Source organism: Scyliorhinus torazame, chromosome 19, assembly GCF_047496885.1.
Source record: "Scyliorhinus torazame isolate Kashiwa2021f chromosome 19, sScyTor2.1, whole genome shotgun sequence".
NCBI lineage: Eukaryota > Metazoa > Chordata > Chondrichthyes > Carcharhiniformes > Scyliorhinidae > Scyliorhinus > Scyliorhinus torazame.
The window spans coordinates 99,997,274-100,012,616 of record NC_092725.1 but is presented as its reverse complement, the minus strand read 5'-3'; the positions used below and the strand labels follow the sequence as shown (position 1 = coordinate 100,012,616).

At 48.0% G+C, this 15,343-nt stretch overlaps 1 protein-coding gene across 1 annotated transcript in view; it reads right to left on the bottom strand.

Annotated features, from left to right (window-relative positions):
- Positions 1-2,357: 2,357 nt before the first annotated feature.
- The window catches only part of LOC140395964 (uncharacterized), a 46,456-nt gene continuing 33,470 nt past the window's right edge, over positions 2,358-15,343 (bottom strand). The window contains exons 16-19 of the mRNA XM_072483993.1: positions 13,859-14,110; positions 5,032-5,194; positions 3,901-4,040; positions 2,358-2,605 (exon numbers count right to left, since the gene is read on the bottom strand). Of these exons, the coding sequence (XP_072340094.1) occupies positions 2,485-2,605; positions 3,901-4,040; positions 5,032-5,194; positions 13,859-14,110 (676 nt within the window). The 3' untranslated portion in view covers positions 2,358-2,484. The remainder of the gene's footprint in view (positions 2,606-3,900; positions 4,041-5,031; positions 5,195-13,858; positions 14,111-15,343) is intronic.

Genomic DNA, 15,343 nt, shown 5'->3' with positions numbered 1-15,343 from the left:
GTGTCATGGCGCCGAGGACCCTGGTTCGATCCCAGCTCTGGAGTTTGCACATTTTCTCTGTGTTTGCGTAGGTTTCATCTCCCACAACACAAAGATGTGCAGGATAGGTGGATTCGCCACGCTAAATTGCCCTTTAATTGGAAAAAATGAATTGGGTACTTTTATTTTATTTTTTAAATGTGCATCATTTCAGTCATACTGGTAGGGAAAAAAACTACGTAGATGGAAATCAGCAGAATGTCACAACTCTAAGTGGGCAACAGTCAAAGATTGACGTGAGCTGTACTCAACCCTGATGGGCCACATGTGACCCCTGGACTGCAGGTTGCCCAACATTGATGCAGGAGAGTACCTACACCCTTACTCAGGCAAGTGTTGGATAGAGCCATGGACACCAGCAAGCATGGAAAAAGCTCCTAGCTAGTACTCTAAATATGTGGGCATCACTGATTCGGTCAGCATTTATTGCCCATCCCTAGTTGCTCTTCAGAAGAGGAGTTGACCTCTTCAACTGCTGCAATCCTCAAGATGTAGGTACACTCAGTGCTGTTAGGGAGTGCGTTCCAGGATGTTGCCCTGCGACAGTGAAGGAACAGCGATATATTTCCAAGTCAGGGTGGTGACTGGCTTGGAAAGGAACCTCCAAGTGGTGGGGTTCCCAGATATCTGCTTCCCTGGTCCTAGGTGGTAGTGGTCATGGGTTTGGAAGGCACTGTCTAAAGGAACCTTGCTGAGTTATTGCAGTGTATCTTGTAGATGGTACACACGGCTGTCACAGTTTGTCGTTGCTGGAGGGTTGTGCGGAAGGAGCAATCAAAGTTTACATAACCAAATGTTCTATGTCCAGGCAGATTGCTCCATACAGGAATACCTGATGTATTTACATGGTGTATATGCAAACATTGGGTGCAGCAGACAGAATGTAGTGCTACAACTGTAGGGAAGGTGTAGAAAGATCAGTTCAGTCCATAAGAGGGTCATTCAGGAGTCTGGTAACAGCAGGGAAGATGCTGTTTTTGAACCTTAGTGCGTATTCTCAAACTTTTGTATCTTCTGCCCGAAAGAGGTTGGAAGAGAGAATAACCCGGGTGGGAGAAGTTTTTGATTATGCTGCTCACTTTCCCCAGGCAGTGGGAGGTGTAGGCAGAGTCAATGGATGGGAGGTGGGCTCGCGTGATAGACTGAGCTGTGTTCACAACTGTTGTTTTTTTACGGTCTTGGGCCAAGCAGTTGCCATACCAAGCTGTGATTCAGCAAGATAGAATGCTTTCTGTGATCTATAAAAATTGTAGGAATCATTTTGGATATGCTGAATTTCCTGAGGAAGTAATGGTGCTGTTGTGCTTTCTTGGTCGTAGCATCAATGTGGGTGGACCAGGACAAATTGTTGGTGATCTAGGAATTAGAAGCGGTCTACCTTGGCATCATTAATACAAGGTTGTGTACGATACTTTGCTTCCTGAAGTCACTGACCAGCTTCTTAGTTTTGGTGACAATCGAGGGAGAGATTGTTTTTTGCACCATGCCACTAGGTTCTCTACCTCCTTCCTGTATACTTGACTCGTCGTTTGTGATCTGACCCACTGGGATCATGTCATCAGAGTTGGAGCCGAATTTTGCCACAGTCCTGCAGGTATAGGGATTATAGTAGGAGGCTAAGTGTGCAGCCTTGCGGGGGCCTCGGTATTGAGGACTACTGTGAAGGTGGTGTTGTTTATCCTTACTGATTGGGATCTGTGTGTCAGGAAGTTAAGGATCAAGTTGCAGAATGAGGAGCCAAGTGCTAGGTTTTGGAGCTTTGATAGGAGCTTGTCTGGGATTGTGGTGTTGAAGGCGGACCTGTAGTCAATGAACAGGAGTCTGACGTCGGTATCCTTGTTGTCGAGATGCTCCAGGGATGAATGTAGGGCCCGAGATAGCACCTGCTGTACTTTTAACAGGCAGGAAGGGGTACCATCTACAGGAGGGGTGGTCCCCTTTATGCAACCAGGCCCCCCTCCCCGCGCCTCCAAAGATGATACCTTCCTATTCTGCTCTCCAAATCTCTCCTTTCAGATTGGCTGACAGCTCCCAGGGAGGCAGACACTGAAGTCCCAATGTGTGGCCTGGCACAGAGCGAATTACTTTACAGCCAACTTTCCTTTGAGGGAGTTGGCACAAGCTGCCTTCACCCTTTAAAATACAGAACGCAGAACCTTAGTGGCTCAGAGGGGAGGGCGCTATCAAAGATGACATGCTTAAAAAGATCTCCAGGTAGTTCTTAAATATAACAATTTGGTAATTATTTCTACTAGTTCTCCATCAGAAATTCTCAGGTTCACAGAAAAGTAATTAGAAAACGTGTACAAAAGTCACAAATCATTGTCCTTTATTATAGTAAACATAGCTCTGGATACACAAATCTGAATTTAGACTTAAACAGGTTGTGAAATTCTACGAGCTTCTTCTTAAAGGGCAGAAGTTGCCGGTTGTTGAATTGAGCGCTCAGCCATTCCAGGCAGTGTGTTGTGAATCATAATCTTTTTCATTAAAACTGAAACCACGAGCAGCAGCGTTGTTCCTATTATCCCACCTGCTACCCAGAGGAGAACTTTCAAATCTTGCCCTGCAAACAAAAACAAAAACACATATTGGCTCCAGTTGCACACAAAATAGATTTCTTTTAAAAACAGCTTCATGGTTCACCTGCCCCAATAATTATCTGTCATTTAGCATTTCATTCCCTTCCTGACTGCCAAGATTTTAAGCGGTGGTTCGCAGCTTTCCCCCAAGCCTTAAAGGTTTTGGTCTCAAGTCCAAATTAGAGGCTTGAGCACCACGATCTACAGACACTCCAGTGCAGTACTGAGGGAGTGCTGTACCGCAGTCAGATTAGATATTAAACAATCTATTTTGCCCCCTCACGTGGTAGATTTGACTGCACTATTTCACAGTTTCCTGGCCGACATTTATAACTTAAACATCAGTGAAAGTTCTTTGCTTCAATCACCAACTGCAATTGTACTCAACCTCAACCATTTAAAATAGGTTTCTCCGGTTTTACTGTTCAAAATCCCCTGCATTCAGCATGACACTCAGGATCCCTCACAGCTTCACTACAGGAAAGTAATCACTTCAAGAGTTCTCAGAATCTGGAACATTCTACCTGGAAAAGACGGTGGAAGCGGATTCCATAAATAATTGAAAGGGGAGTTGGGTAAGTACTCCAGGAACTTGCATAGTTTCTGACAAAAAGTGGGGTGGGGACAACTGCCTCAGAAACAGAATAAGTCAATTGGCCAGCTACATCTGTGTAACAAAATTCAATAATACTATGATCTCTTTGTAACTTTAAACACTAAAACTGAAATCACCCTTTAAATCTCATGCATTATATTCTTTCCACTCATCATACCAGGCAGCATCTTGGTGAGCTTTGTGATGTACCCTCTGTGGTTTTGATTTCCTTCCTATGACGTGGAGACCACACTTCCACACAGCACTTCAATGGTCACCTTACTGAAGTTTTACATCAAATCTCAACTCAAAACTTTGCTACAAAATCCAGTTATAAAATGTGTAATTCGGTAGGTCCCATGAAGAGGCTCGGACCTTGCATAGTTTAACAATAAGTGTTTGTTAACTACTAGTAGCAATTTACATATATTTTATAAGGTCTAAGCTGGAACCTGTCTCCATGCTTGCCTCTACACACGTCTCTGTCCAATACAAGACTGACCTTTAGACTAGGGTCATGTGTTCCTTTACATTACACTGTGGGCAGTACTGTAATCAGTCCCACACTAACCCTTTGCCAAACACTTATACTACACCCGGCATTGGGGACTTTTTGCAATCAAGCAGGTTGTGTGCGACAGAGTTTTACTGATGGCTTCAATATATGGAATTGTTCCTTGGTACTTGCAGTTTGTTGCTGCAATTCTCAGACTGGTGTGCCACAGGTCGATAGGTCCTACAGAGACAATCCCATTCATAGGTTCGGAAGCCGTAGCTAATGCACCCCGCTCCAGTCGTTTGGGAATCTGGACAGCTGGACATTCCTGGGAGGGGAAGAGAATACTTCAACAATTGATGCATAAAATAAACAAAAACTTACCAGATGGGAAGAGTCAACACTAGAATCGTGGAATAGTACAGCACAGAATGAGACAATTTGGCCCATCGAGCCGGTGCTGTCTCTTTTGAAAAGCAATCCTATCAGTCCCACTTCCTCTGAACCCTTTCAACATATTCCTACAATCTTTATCCAAGTGAAGGCTGCTATTGAATCTGTCCCAACTCGATCAGGCAGTGCATTCCAAATTCAAACCACTCGATGTTTCCTCATGTCATCTCTGGTTCTTTTGCCAATTTATTCCGCTGTGCCCGCTGACCCATCACCCATTGGAAACAGTTCCTCTTTTTGTCTAAACCCTTCAGTATTTTATATACTCCACAAACTAAGTTTTACTGCAGCTGTGAGACCACATATGGGAATACAGTGCAATGTTTTGGTCTCATTTGCCGAAAGATGAAATTGTGTTACAAAAGGCTCAGAGAAGGTTCACTTGATTCATTCCGGGAGGGTGGGCAGGGAGGGAATTAATTTATGAAGAACTGCTGAACAGGTCGAGTCTGCACTCATTAGAGTTTAGAAGATCTTATTGAAACATAAAAGATCCATCGACAGTGGATGCTGGAAGGATGTGTGCAATGTGAGGAGACTAGAACTAGGGGGAAACACAGTTTTAAGAATCAGAGGTCCCCATTTTAAGATGGAGAAGAAGAAGACATTTTCTGAGGGTTGTTATTCTGAGGGATTCTCTTTCCCAGGGAGCAGTGGAGGTTGGGTCATTGTGAAGATTTTTTGATCAACAATGGAGTCAATTGGGAGCAGGCAGGAAGGTGGAGTTGAGACCACAATCAGATCAGCCATGACCTTATTGAATAGCAGAGCAGGTTTGAAGGGCCGAATGGTCTACCCTTGTTCCAAATTTTCTATGAATATTCCCATCCTGGTTACTATGAGGTATATTTAAATGGTTAACTTACCACAAAGCAATCAGCAGCCCCAATAGGACATATCTTGGCCTGACAGTGAAGATAGATGGGATGGTTTGCCAGTTCGACAAAGTGAAACATTTTAATGGAAAATCGACTCCTGCTGGAAGCACCATTTACAGAATGCCATCTGAAAGTTTCATCGTCAGGACAGCTATTGGAAAAAGGGAAAAATATTACTTTTTAAACTCTTGCCCAGAATAGATTATAGTGTGCAGTAAGACTCAACGAAGTCATCTCATCCTTGGCACTTATGGAGAGATCAAGTTATGGAACAAAAAAAAAAAAAAAAAAAAAAAAAAAAAAAAAAAAAAAATTTAAATTTTTTTTTTATTGCGCAGCACAGAAACAGGCCACTCAGCCCACCTGCACTCTGCTGGTGTTTATGCTCCACACAGACCTCATCCCATCAACTATTCCTTTCTCCCTTCCTGGAGTGCAACTATCCGCCTCAACCACTCCTGTGGCAGTGAGCTCCACATTCCCACCACACCCCTCTGGGTGAATAAGTTTCTCCTGAATGTTCTACTTGATTTATATGTGGCTATCTTGTATAAATGGCCCATTATTTTGGACTCCTCTTCTCTCTTCTCCCTTCCCCCCCCCCCCCGGCCCCCATATTCTTTACATGTATCAGAGGAAAGCTTTATTTGAAAGTTTGTATCAAAGACACTCCGAAGTACTTCACAGTCAATTAAATACTTTAAGCCTAGTCACTGTTGTCTTCTTCTTGGCAGTCACTTGCTAACGAGTATGATTGTCCACATACGAAACTCCATGTTGCTGGTCGTGCGGTCTGTTGGTTCTTGCATGTGTGATGACCCAATCCTAGAGCAGCATCTTCGACCGCACACTTGGCAGGTGTTTCCTGGAGGTGGGATCGGTCCTTATATTCAAGCTCACTGGTGTTCCTTTCTCAGGCTCCATTTCCACCTCCTCTTACCGTTGGGAGTCTTCGAAAAATTGTGTCCCTTCATACGATCCTTGGGTCCAGGTCCAGTGGCAAAGGAGCCTAGACGACTGGGATCCGCCATTGATACGAGTATCTCCCATTGATACGAGTATCTCCCACCTGATCTGCCGTTGTGGACTTGTATTGCACCTTGTCTGGTTCCTCCCCACCGACTTTACCATCATGGGTGACCCTGCAAAGAGTTTAAGACTCCCAACAACATTGCTCTTGGGATCGACTGAACGTGCAAGCCTCTCCACCACGGCAAGGTAGCAATCCAAGGAAAGGAGGTACCGTTGTAACGTAGAAGAGGAGATTTGTGCATAGCACGATCCCACAAACAGCAATTTTACAATGACCAGATCATCTGGGGGTTTTTTAATAAACGTTTTATTGAGGTATTTTTTGGTATAACAACAAAATAAACAATGTACATGAAACTATAAACATAGTGCAAAAGCCATCTCCCTCCCTTACAGGTCCCACCTTTATTAACCCCCTACTCTCAAGCTAAACTAACCCCCCACCCCTTCTGCTGACGATTAATTCTCCGCGAAGAAGTCGACGAACGGTTGCCGCCTCCGGGCGAACCCTAACAGTGACCCTCTCAAGGCGAACTTGATTTTCTCCAAACAGAGAAAGCTAGCCATGTCTGATAGCCAGGTCTCCGACTTCGGGGGCTTGGAGTCCCTCCAAGCTAATAGTATCCGTCTCCGGGCTACCAGGGAAGCAAAGGCTAGAATGTCTGCCTCTTTCTCCTCCTGGATTCCCGGGTCTTCCGACATCCGAACATCGCCACCTCTAGACTCAGTGCCACCCTTGTTTTTAACACCGTGGACATGACATCTGCAAACCCCTGCCAAAATCCCCTAAGCTTCGGACATGCCCAGAACATGTGGACATGGTTCGCTGGTCCTCCTCACATTTTGCACACCTGTCTTCCACCCCAAAGAATCTGCTCATCCGGGCCACTGTCATATGAGCCCGGTGAATGACCTTAAATTGTATCAGGCTGAGCCTGGCACATGTTGCGGACGAGTTGACTCTACTCAACCCATCCGCTCATAGACCATCCTCTATCTCTTCTCCCAGCTCCTCGGTCTGCGTCTCCTCCGACCCCATACGTTCCTTGTAAATGTCCGAGACCCTCCCTTCTGCTACCCACCCTCTGGAAACTACCCTGTCCTGAATCCCCCTTAACAGTAGGAGCGGGAAGGTTGACACCTGTTTGCGTAGGAAGTCCCGCACCTGCAGATACCGGAATTTGTTTCCCCTCGCCAACCCAAACTTCTCCTCCAGCACCCTCACACTCGGAAAGCTTCCCTCTATAAACATATCCCCCATCCTCAATCCCTGCTCTCCGCCATATCCGGAACCCCCCATCCATACTTCCCGGGGCAAACCGGTGATTATTACAGATTAGGGACCAGACCAATGCTCCCACATGTCTCCTCCATTGCCCTCAGACTCTCAGGGCCGCCACCACCACTGGACTGGTGGAGTACCATGCCGGCGGGAATGGCAGAGGCGCCGTTACCAACGCCCCCAAACTGGTTCCCTTGCATGAAGCAGCCTCCATACGCTCCCATGCCGACCCCTCCCCCACCACCCACTTCCTGATCATGGCTATATTCGCCGCCCAGTAATAATTACTAAAATTTGGCAGTGCCAGCCCGCCCTCTCCCCGACTCCGCTCAAGCATTACCTTCCTTACTCGCAGGATCTTGCCCGCCCAAACAAAGCCAGAGATCACTTTGTTGACCCGTTTAAAAAAGGACCGCGGAATAAAGATGGGGAGACATTGAAACACGAACAGGAATCTCGGGAGGTCATCTTCACCATCTGCACCCTCCCAGCTAATGACAACAGGAGCACGTCCCATCTCCAAAAATTGTCCTTCATTTGGTCTACTAGCCGGGCCAGATTTAATTCATGCAGCCAGTCCCATTCCTGCGCCACTTGAATGCCTAGGTACCTAAAGCTTCCCCCTACTAACCTAAACGGCAGCTCCCCCAATCGCCTCTCCTGTCCCCTCGCCTGGACCACAAACATGTCACTTTTCCCCATATTTAGCTTATACCCTGAAAACCGGCCAAATTCCCCTAGAATCCTCATGATTTCTTCCATACCCTCTAATGGGTCCAATACATACAGAAGCAGGTTGTCTGCATAGAGCAAGACTTCCCCCCCCCTCCTCTCCCCCCCCCCCCTCCCCCTCTCCCCCTCTCCCCCCCTCCCCCCCCGGACTCTCCGAGCAATTGCCAACGGCTCTATAGCTAGCGCGAACAACAGTGGGGAGAGGGGGCACCCCTGTCTCGTCCCCCGGTGCAGTCTAAAATAGTCCAATGTTGTCATATTCATCCATACACTTGCCACATGAGCCTGATACAGCAACCTGACCCAGTCAATAAAGCCCCGCCCAAATCCGAACTGTCCCACTACCTCCCATTCTACCCGATCAAAAGCCCTTTCTGCATCCATTGCGATCACTACCTCCACCTCCCTACCTTCCGGGGGCATCATGATCACATTTAACAACCTTCTTACATTGGCCACCAACTGCCTACCCTTAACAAACCCCGTCTGGTCCTCCCCAATAACGTCCGGAACACAATCCTCAATCCTGGAGGACAACATTTTGGCCAGCAGTTTGGCGTCCACATTCAACAGGGATATCGGCCTGTAGGACCCACACAGCCCAGAGTTCTTGTCCCACTTCAGAATCAGCAAAATTGTTGCCTGTGACATCGTCGGGGGCAGCACCCCTCTTTCCCTTGCCTCATTGAACATCCTCATCAACACCGGCCCCAATATCCCAGACAACATTTTATAAAACTCCACTGGGTACCCATCCAGCCCCTGGGCTTTACCCGCCTGCATGGCCTTCAGACCCTCCACTATCTCTTCCAACCCGATCGGGGCCCCCAGCCCTACTACCAGCTCCCCATCCACCTTTGGGAAATTCAGCCCCCCCCCCCCAATCCAACTTTGGGAAATTCAGCCCCCCCCCCCCCCCCCCCCCCCCCAAGAAGTGCCTCATCCCCTCTGGCCCCGTAGGGGGTTCCGACCTATACAGCCTACTGTAGAAATCCCTAATCGCTTTATTCACCCCTGCTGAATCTCCAACCAGGTTCCCATCTCCGTCATTTACTTTCCCTATATCCCTGGCTGCCTCCCTCTTTCTAAGCTGCCATGCAAGCATTCTGCTGGCCTCTCCATACTCATAGATCGCCCCCCTCGCCTTTCGCAGCTGCTCCACCACCCTCCCTGTGGTTAACAAGCCGAACACCGCCTGTAGCCTCCGCCGTTCCCTTAAAAGCCCTGCCTCTGGGGTCTCCGCATACCTTCTATCGATCTGTAGTATCTCCTTAACCAGTCGGTCCGTCTCTCCCCTGTCCCTATGGCTCGTATCGAGATCAGCTCCCCTTTGACCACCACCTTCAGTACTTCCCAGACCATCGCTGCTGAAATTTCCCCCGTGTCATTGACCTGCAGGTAGTTCTGAATACATTTCCTCAGCCGCTCACACACCCCTTAGTCAGGCAAAAGTCCCACATTTAACCTCCAGTGCGGGCACTGGTTACTGTCTTTACTAACCTGCAGGTCAATCCAGTGCAGAGCATGGTCAGAGATTGTGATCGCCGAGTACCCAGTGTCCACCACCCCTGCCTGTAAGGCCCTGCTCAAAATGAAGACATCGATCCGGGAGTACACTTTATGCACATGTGAGCAGAAGGAAAACTCCTTCACCTTCGGCTGCCCAAATCTCCATGGCTCCATGAACCCTTTTAGTTCCTTTGCCATTGCTGGCACCAGGGTCAATCACTGTGTTGAAGTCCCCTCCCATGACCGAGTCCAGGTCTGATATCTTTCCCAGCATCCCCTTTATAAACTCCTCATCATCCCAATTTGGCGCATACACATTTACTAATACCACCTGCATCCCCTCCAATTTCCCACTGACCATAATGTACCGACCTCCCACATCCGAAACTGTTCTACCCGCCTCAAACACCACCCGCTTATTGATCGGGATCGCGATTCCTCTAGTCTTTGAATCCAGTCCCGAGTGAAAGACCTGACTGACCCAACCTTTCCTCAATCTAATCTGGTCAATTACTCGAAGGTGCGTCTCCTGCAACATTGCCACATCTGCCTTCAGTCCCCTAAGATGCGCGAACACACGTGCCCTCTTGACCGGCCCATTTAACCCTCGAACATTCCAGGTGATCAGCCTAGTTGGGGGGGGGCTCATTGTACACACACCCCTTCGCTGATCAGCCATCCCCTTTTTTGGGCCCACCTCCAGCCCAAGCTCCGTGCCTCCACCGGCCCGCCCCCAAGCAGCCTGCGCCCCCAACCTCCTCTCTGTCCCTTGGCCCAAGTCCCCCCCCTCATCAGCAGAACATTTCCCCCCCCCCCCACCCTAGTAACAACACCCTGTAGCCCAACCCTTTGATACATGCACACCCCCCACTGCGCTCCGTGAGCTACCCCGCCCAGCTAGCTTGGTGGCCCCCATCCCTGGCGCCGGATAGTCTCCCACCTACTGTTCCCTCCCCAACCCCGCTCATACAAACATACTTCAACAACAAACAATCCCCACACAATTGCCCGACAGAAAAACACCAAAATCTAAACAAGCGCACCTCCATCCCCGAACAGTGCAAATGAAAACCGTAACTCACTCAGCTCTGCCACTGGTCCCAAATCAATACAGAAGGCATTACAAACAGCTTCCACAAAACGAGAAACTTTATTTTAAAGAACAGAGAAACAAAAAGAAAAAAAAACCATGAACGTTGCAGCAAAGTTAAAAAGTTCAGTCCACCACCAGTCCTTTCCTTTTCACGGAAGTCCAGTGCATCCTCAGGCGACTCGAAATAAAAGTGCTGTTTCTCGTACGTGACCCAGAGATGGGCCGGATACAACAGTCCGAACTTCATCTTTTTCTTAAAAAGGATCGACCTAATCTGGTTGACGCCTGCTCTTCTCCTGGCCACCTCCACACTCAGGTCTTGGTAGACCCGTAAGATACTATTGTCCCACTTACAGCTCAGTGTCTGCTTGGCCCACTGTAGAATGCGCTCCTTACCCAAGTACCTGTGGAATCTCACCATTGCCCTCAGGGGGTCTTCAGTTCGCGGCTTCCTCGCGAGTGCTCTGTGAGCCCTGTCCACCTCCAAGGGTCGTGAGAATGCCCCATCCCCCAGCAACTCAAAACATATCTGCGATGTATGCGCCAGCGTCCGCTCTTTCGGACCCCTCCAGGAGCCCAACAATTCTTAATTTCTGCCGGCGGGACCTATTCTCTAGGTCCTCCACCTTCTCCAGGTGCTTCTTCTGCTGGTCTCTCAGCATCCCCAACTCCAACTCCACCGCAGTTTGATGTTCCTCCTGCTCAGCCAGCACCTTCTCCACCTTCTGGCTCGTCCGATCTTGGGCGTCCAATCTAAGCTCCAGCTGCTCAATCAACTCTATTATCGGGTCTAAGCAGTCCCGTTTCTGCTTAGCAAAGCCTTCCTGAATAACTTGCATCAGCTGCTCCGTTGACCGCTGGGTCGACAAACCAGAGGTCCTGTCCTCCGCCACGCTGTCTCCTGCTGCAGCTTCAGCCCAAGCCTTCTCGGTCTTTCTGTTTCTGCCTTTACGAGCACTTCTAGTCCTTCTCTCCATGCACCGATGTGGGAATTCAGTACACAATTGCCTCCGTCTTCAGTTTTACAGTTCAAGTCTGGTAGAAAATCGGTGGAAAAGGTCCAATAGTCCGACCTGAGCGTGAGCCACCAAATGTGCGACTTACTCCTTCATAGCCGCCTCCGGAAGTGAGATCATCTGTTTTAACGATGTCGGTCGAGGGAAAAATATAATCCAATAAGTCCAATAAGGAGAATTGCCCCGCTCATCGTGATATAATGCCATGGGATCTGCCCTATCAAAATGACAGCAGCTCAGACAGTGAAGGTAATAAGGAAGGCAAATGGAATTTTGGCATTCACTGCTCATGGAATAAAAGTGCCGTTACAACTGGGGTGACCACATTTTTGATCTCCAGACTGCATTAGAGGCAGTTCAGAGAAGATTCACTGGATTGATTTCCAGGGATGAAGGAGATGACCAATGGAGAGATTGAGTAGTTTAGGCTTATACTCACTGGAGTTCGAATGAGAGGAAATCGAATTGAGGTTTACAAGATGCTAAAGGGGATTGACAGGACAGACGTAGATGTTTCCCTTTGTTGGACATTCTAGAACGAGAGGTCATAGTTTTAGGCTAAGGGGTGGCAGATTTATAACCAAAATGAGAAGGAATTACTTCAGTCAATGGGTCGGGAATCTGTGGAATTCCCTACCCCAGAGAGCGCAGTGGACACCGGAACGTTGAACAAATTTGAGATAGATAGGTTTCGAATTAGTAGCGGGATGAAGGGTTATGGAGAGTGCGCAGGGAGGTGGAGATGCGATCAGCCGTGAGCATATTGAACGGCAGATCAGGCTCGAGGGGCTAAATTGCTAACACCTGGTCGTAGATCTCATGTTCTCCCTCAGTACAGTGGGGCTTCAGCCTAGAATTTTGTACTCTGGTCTCCCGGGTGGGACTGAAACCCACCACATTCTGACCAAGAGGGGAGTGCGTTACCATCCGAGTGACAGCTGACACCATAATCAGGTCACCCCCTTCTCTTTTCTAGAAAGAAAAGTCCCAGCCTGTTCAGTCTTTCCTGACAGCTCAGTTCGGATATAGAACATAGAACAGTGCAGAAGGAGGCCATTCGGCCCATCAAAACTGCACCGACCCACTTAAGCCCTCACTTCCACCCTATCCCCGTAACCCAATAACCCTTCCAAACCTTTTTGGTCACGGAGGGCAATTTATCATGGCCAATCCACCTAACTTGCACGCCTTTGGACTGGGAGGAAACCGGAGTACCCGGAGGAAGCCCAACGCACACACCGGGAGGACGTGCAGACTCCGCACAGTCACCTGAGGCTGGAATTGAAGCCGGGTCACTGGTGCAGTGAGACAGCAGTGCTAACCACGGTGCCACCGTGCCGCCCTATGGATGAAGCATTGTCTGACCATTTGTAGTTGGTGGATGATTTATCTTCAACAAAGACAATTCAGTGACCCAGCGGGGAATGAAACCTGGGACCCTGGTGCTGTGGAGCCACAGTGCTATCCACTTCTATCCTATAGAAACTTTTTTGGACTGTTTCCAGCTTCAATATGGTCTTTGCAATAGAGATCAGAAAGAATTTCCAAACTCAGATTAAGAAAAACGTCCCGAAATGTTAGAACAGAAAAGAGTTTGTGATGTAACCAGATTCATCTTCACATCTTGGGCAGTAATAAAAATATTGATGCCTTGTCGCTGTAGCATTGCAATGGTTGTTGTACCAATTGGTTTCGCATGACCTTTAACCTTGGGAAGATCCAATCAAGAAACAGAATAGAGGGGGGAAAAATGTCTCTTCTGTTCCAATTAAAATCGGTGCTCTTTGGAGAACTGTGACTACACTGAATTGGAAATCTCCACAGCAAGTTCCAATACAATATTTCCCCACAACAATCATACGTCACTGAAGGAGGATATTCAGCTCATCATGCCCTGTGCCATCTACTGACTATTGAATCTGCTTCCAGATCATTTTAACGGGCTGCATTAAGAAATAATCTATTCATCTCGCTCCTGGTTAGTTTGTCAATTATCTGAAATCCGTATCAGTTGATTACGGAATCTCCCACCAGTGGAGATGGTTCCTCCTTCTTTACCCTTCCATACCCCCTTCCAAACCCTGCACAATTTCAACGTTTTAAACTCTGACCTTTTCGTTCCCAAGTCAAGTCGAAAAATATTTTACTCACCCGTCTTGGAGGAAGTGAAACGTTGGCTTTCCTCGAGAGGCAGGTGTTGTTGTAGCCCAACAGGAATCGACCTGCAGAACAAACACAGCCCCAAAGCTCTCGGCTGCTCGGACCTCCAAATAGAGGTCATCCTTCAGCCAAATGGCCGGAGTTGCTCCATAAGCAGCTTCAGGTGTGAAAGTATCATCTTTGTAGAGAGACATGGCAAAGCGGAAATTCTCTTTATTGTACCGCACGGTGGGCTTAAACATCCTTCAGCAAACAACGAAAAGTATCAGTGGTGAAAGGTTAAGGACATGTAATGCCTCTATAAAAGAGAGCATAAATAAATACATGACAGCCACCAATAAATCCAATAGGGAATTAAAGAGAAAATGTTTAGAATAGGGAGCTCACTGCAACAGGGAGCAGTTGAGGTGAATAGTTTAGAATAAAGGGAAGCTGGATAAACAGAAGGGAGAAAGGAATCTATTGAGAGCTGGATGACGCAAGGTGGTTTGGTAGCTTGTGCAGAAAGAAAAACAGAGGCTTGCGTCTATAAAGCACTTAAAGATCTCTCGAGGCGCTTTACTGCCATTGAAGTAGTTTTGAAATGCAGTCACTGTCGTAATTTAGGAAATACAGCTGCCAATTTGTGCACAGCAAACTTCCACTGACGGTAATGTGATACTGACTGGATAATCTGTCTTTGAGATGTTAATTGCAGGACAAATATTGGCCAGGACACCAGGACCCCCTGCTCTTCTTCAAAATAGTCTGCATGGAAACTTTACATCCATCCCAGGGTAAACAGGGCTATCTCATCTGAAAGATGGCCACGGACAGTGCAGCACATCTCACCATGATTTTTGTGCTAAAATCTCTGGGACAGGACTTTAACCCACAACCTTCTGACTCGGGAGGCTAGAGGGCTACCAACTAATCCTTGGCAAACACTGAAAGAACCACCATCCACATCAACCCAAGCCTGCCGTTACACAAATCCACTGGTAGCTTGCCTCCCATCACACCAGCCTGTATGGCTAAGACCACCATGCCAAGGAATAGCAGCAGAGGCCCTGTGGAATGGAACTAACACGCCACTATTAAAATCACAGATCTCACAGCTCGCCGTCCACCCAGCTTCAACCTGCCTCGCCAACATTGGGCACCACAGCTGCAGTCCGGGCTCCCTGGAAGGCCCCACGTGCCAATTCGCTGCACGAAGGCCTTGCCCAGTGCAGGAATGATTGAGGGGTGCCCTGTGCGGGCATTGAGGAGGGAAGGCCAGGGACCCTCCCATAGTGCGTTGGGACTTGGGGGTTGCTTCAGGGGCAACCCGGGAGGTCATAGGGTATGCACCATCCGGTTCCCCATGATTTCCACAAAATACTAAAATCTCCAGTAAACGGGGCATGGTTTACCCCTTTTCAGAGGGAGGAGCCTCTTAGTATAAAATCCCTGACCTGCAGGGGTTACCCAAGGTGGCTGTCTGCCTTGACAACA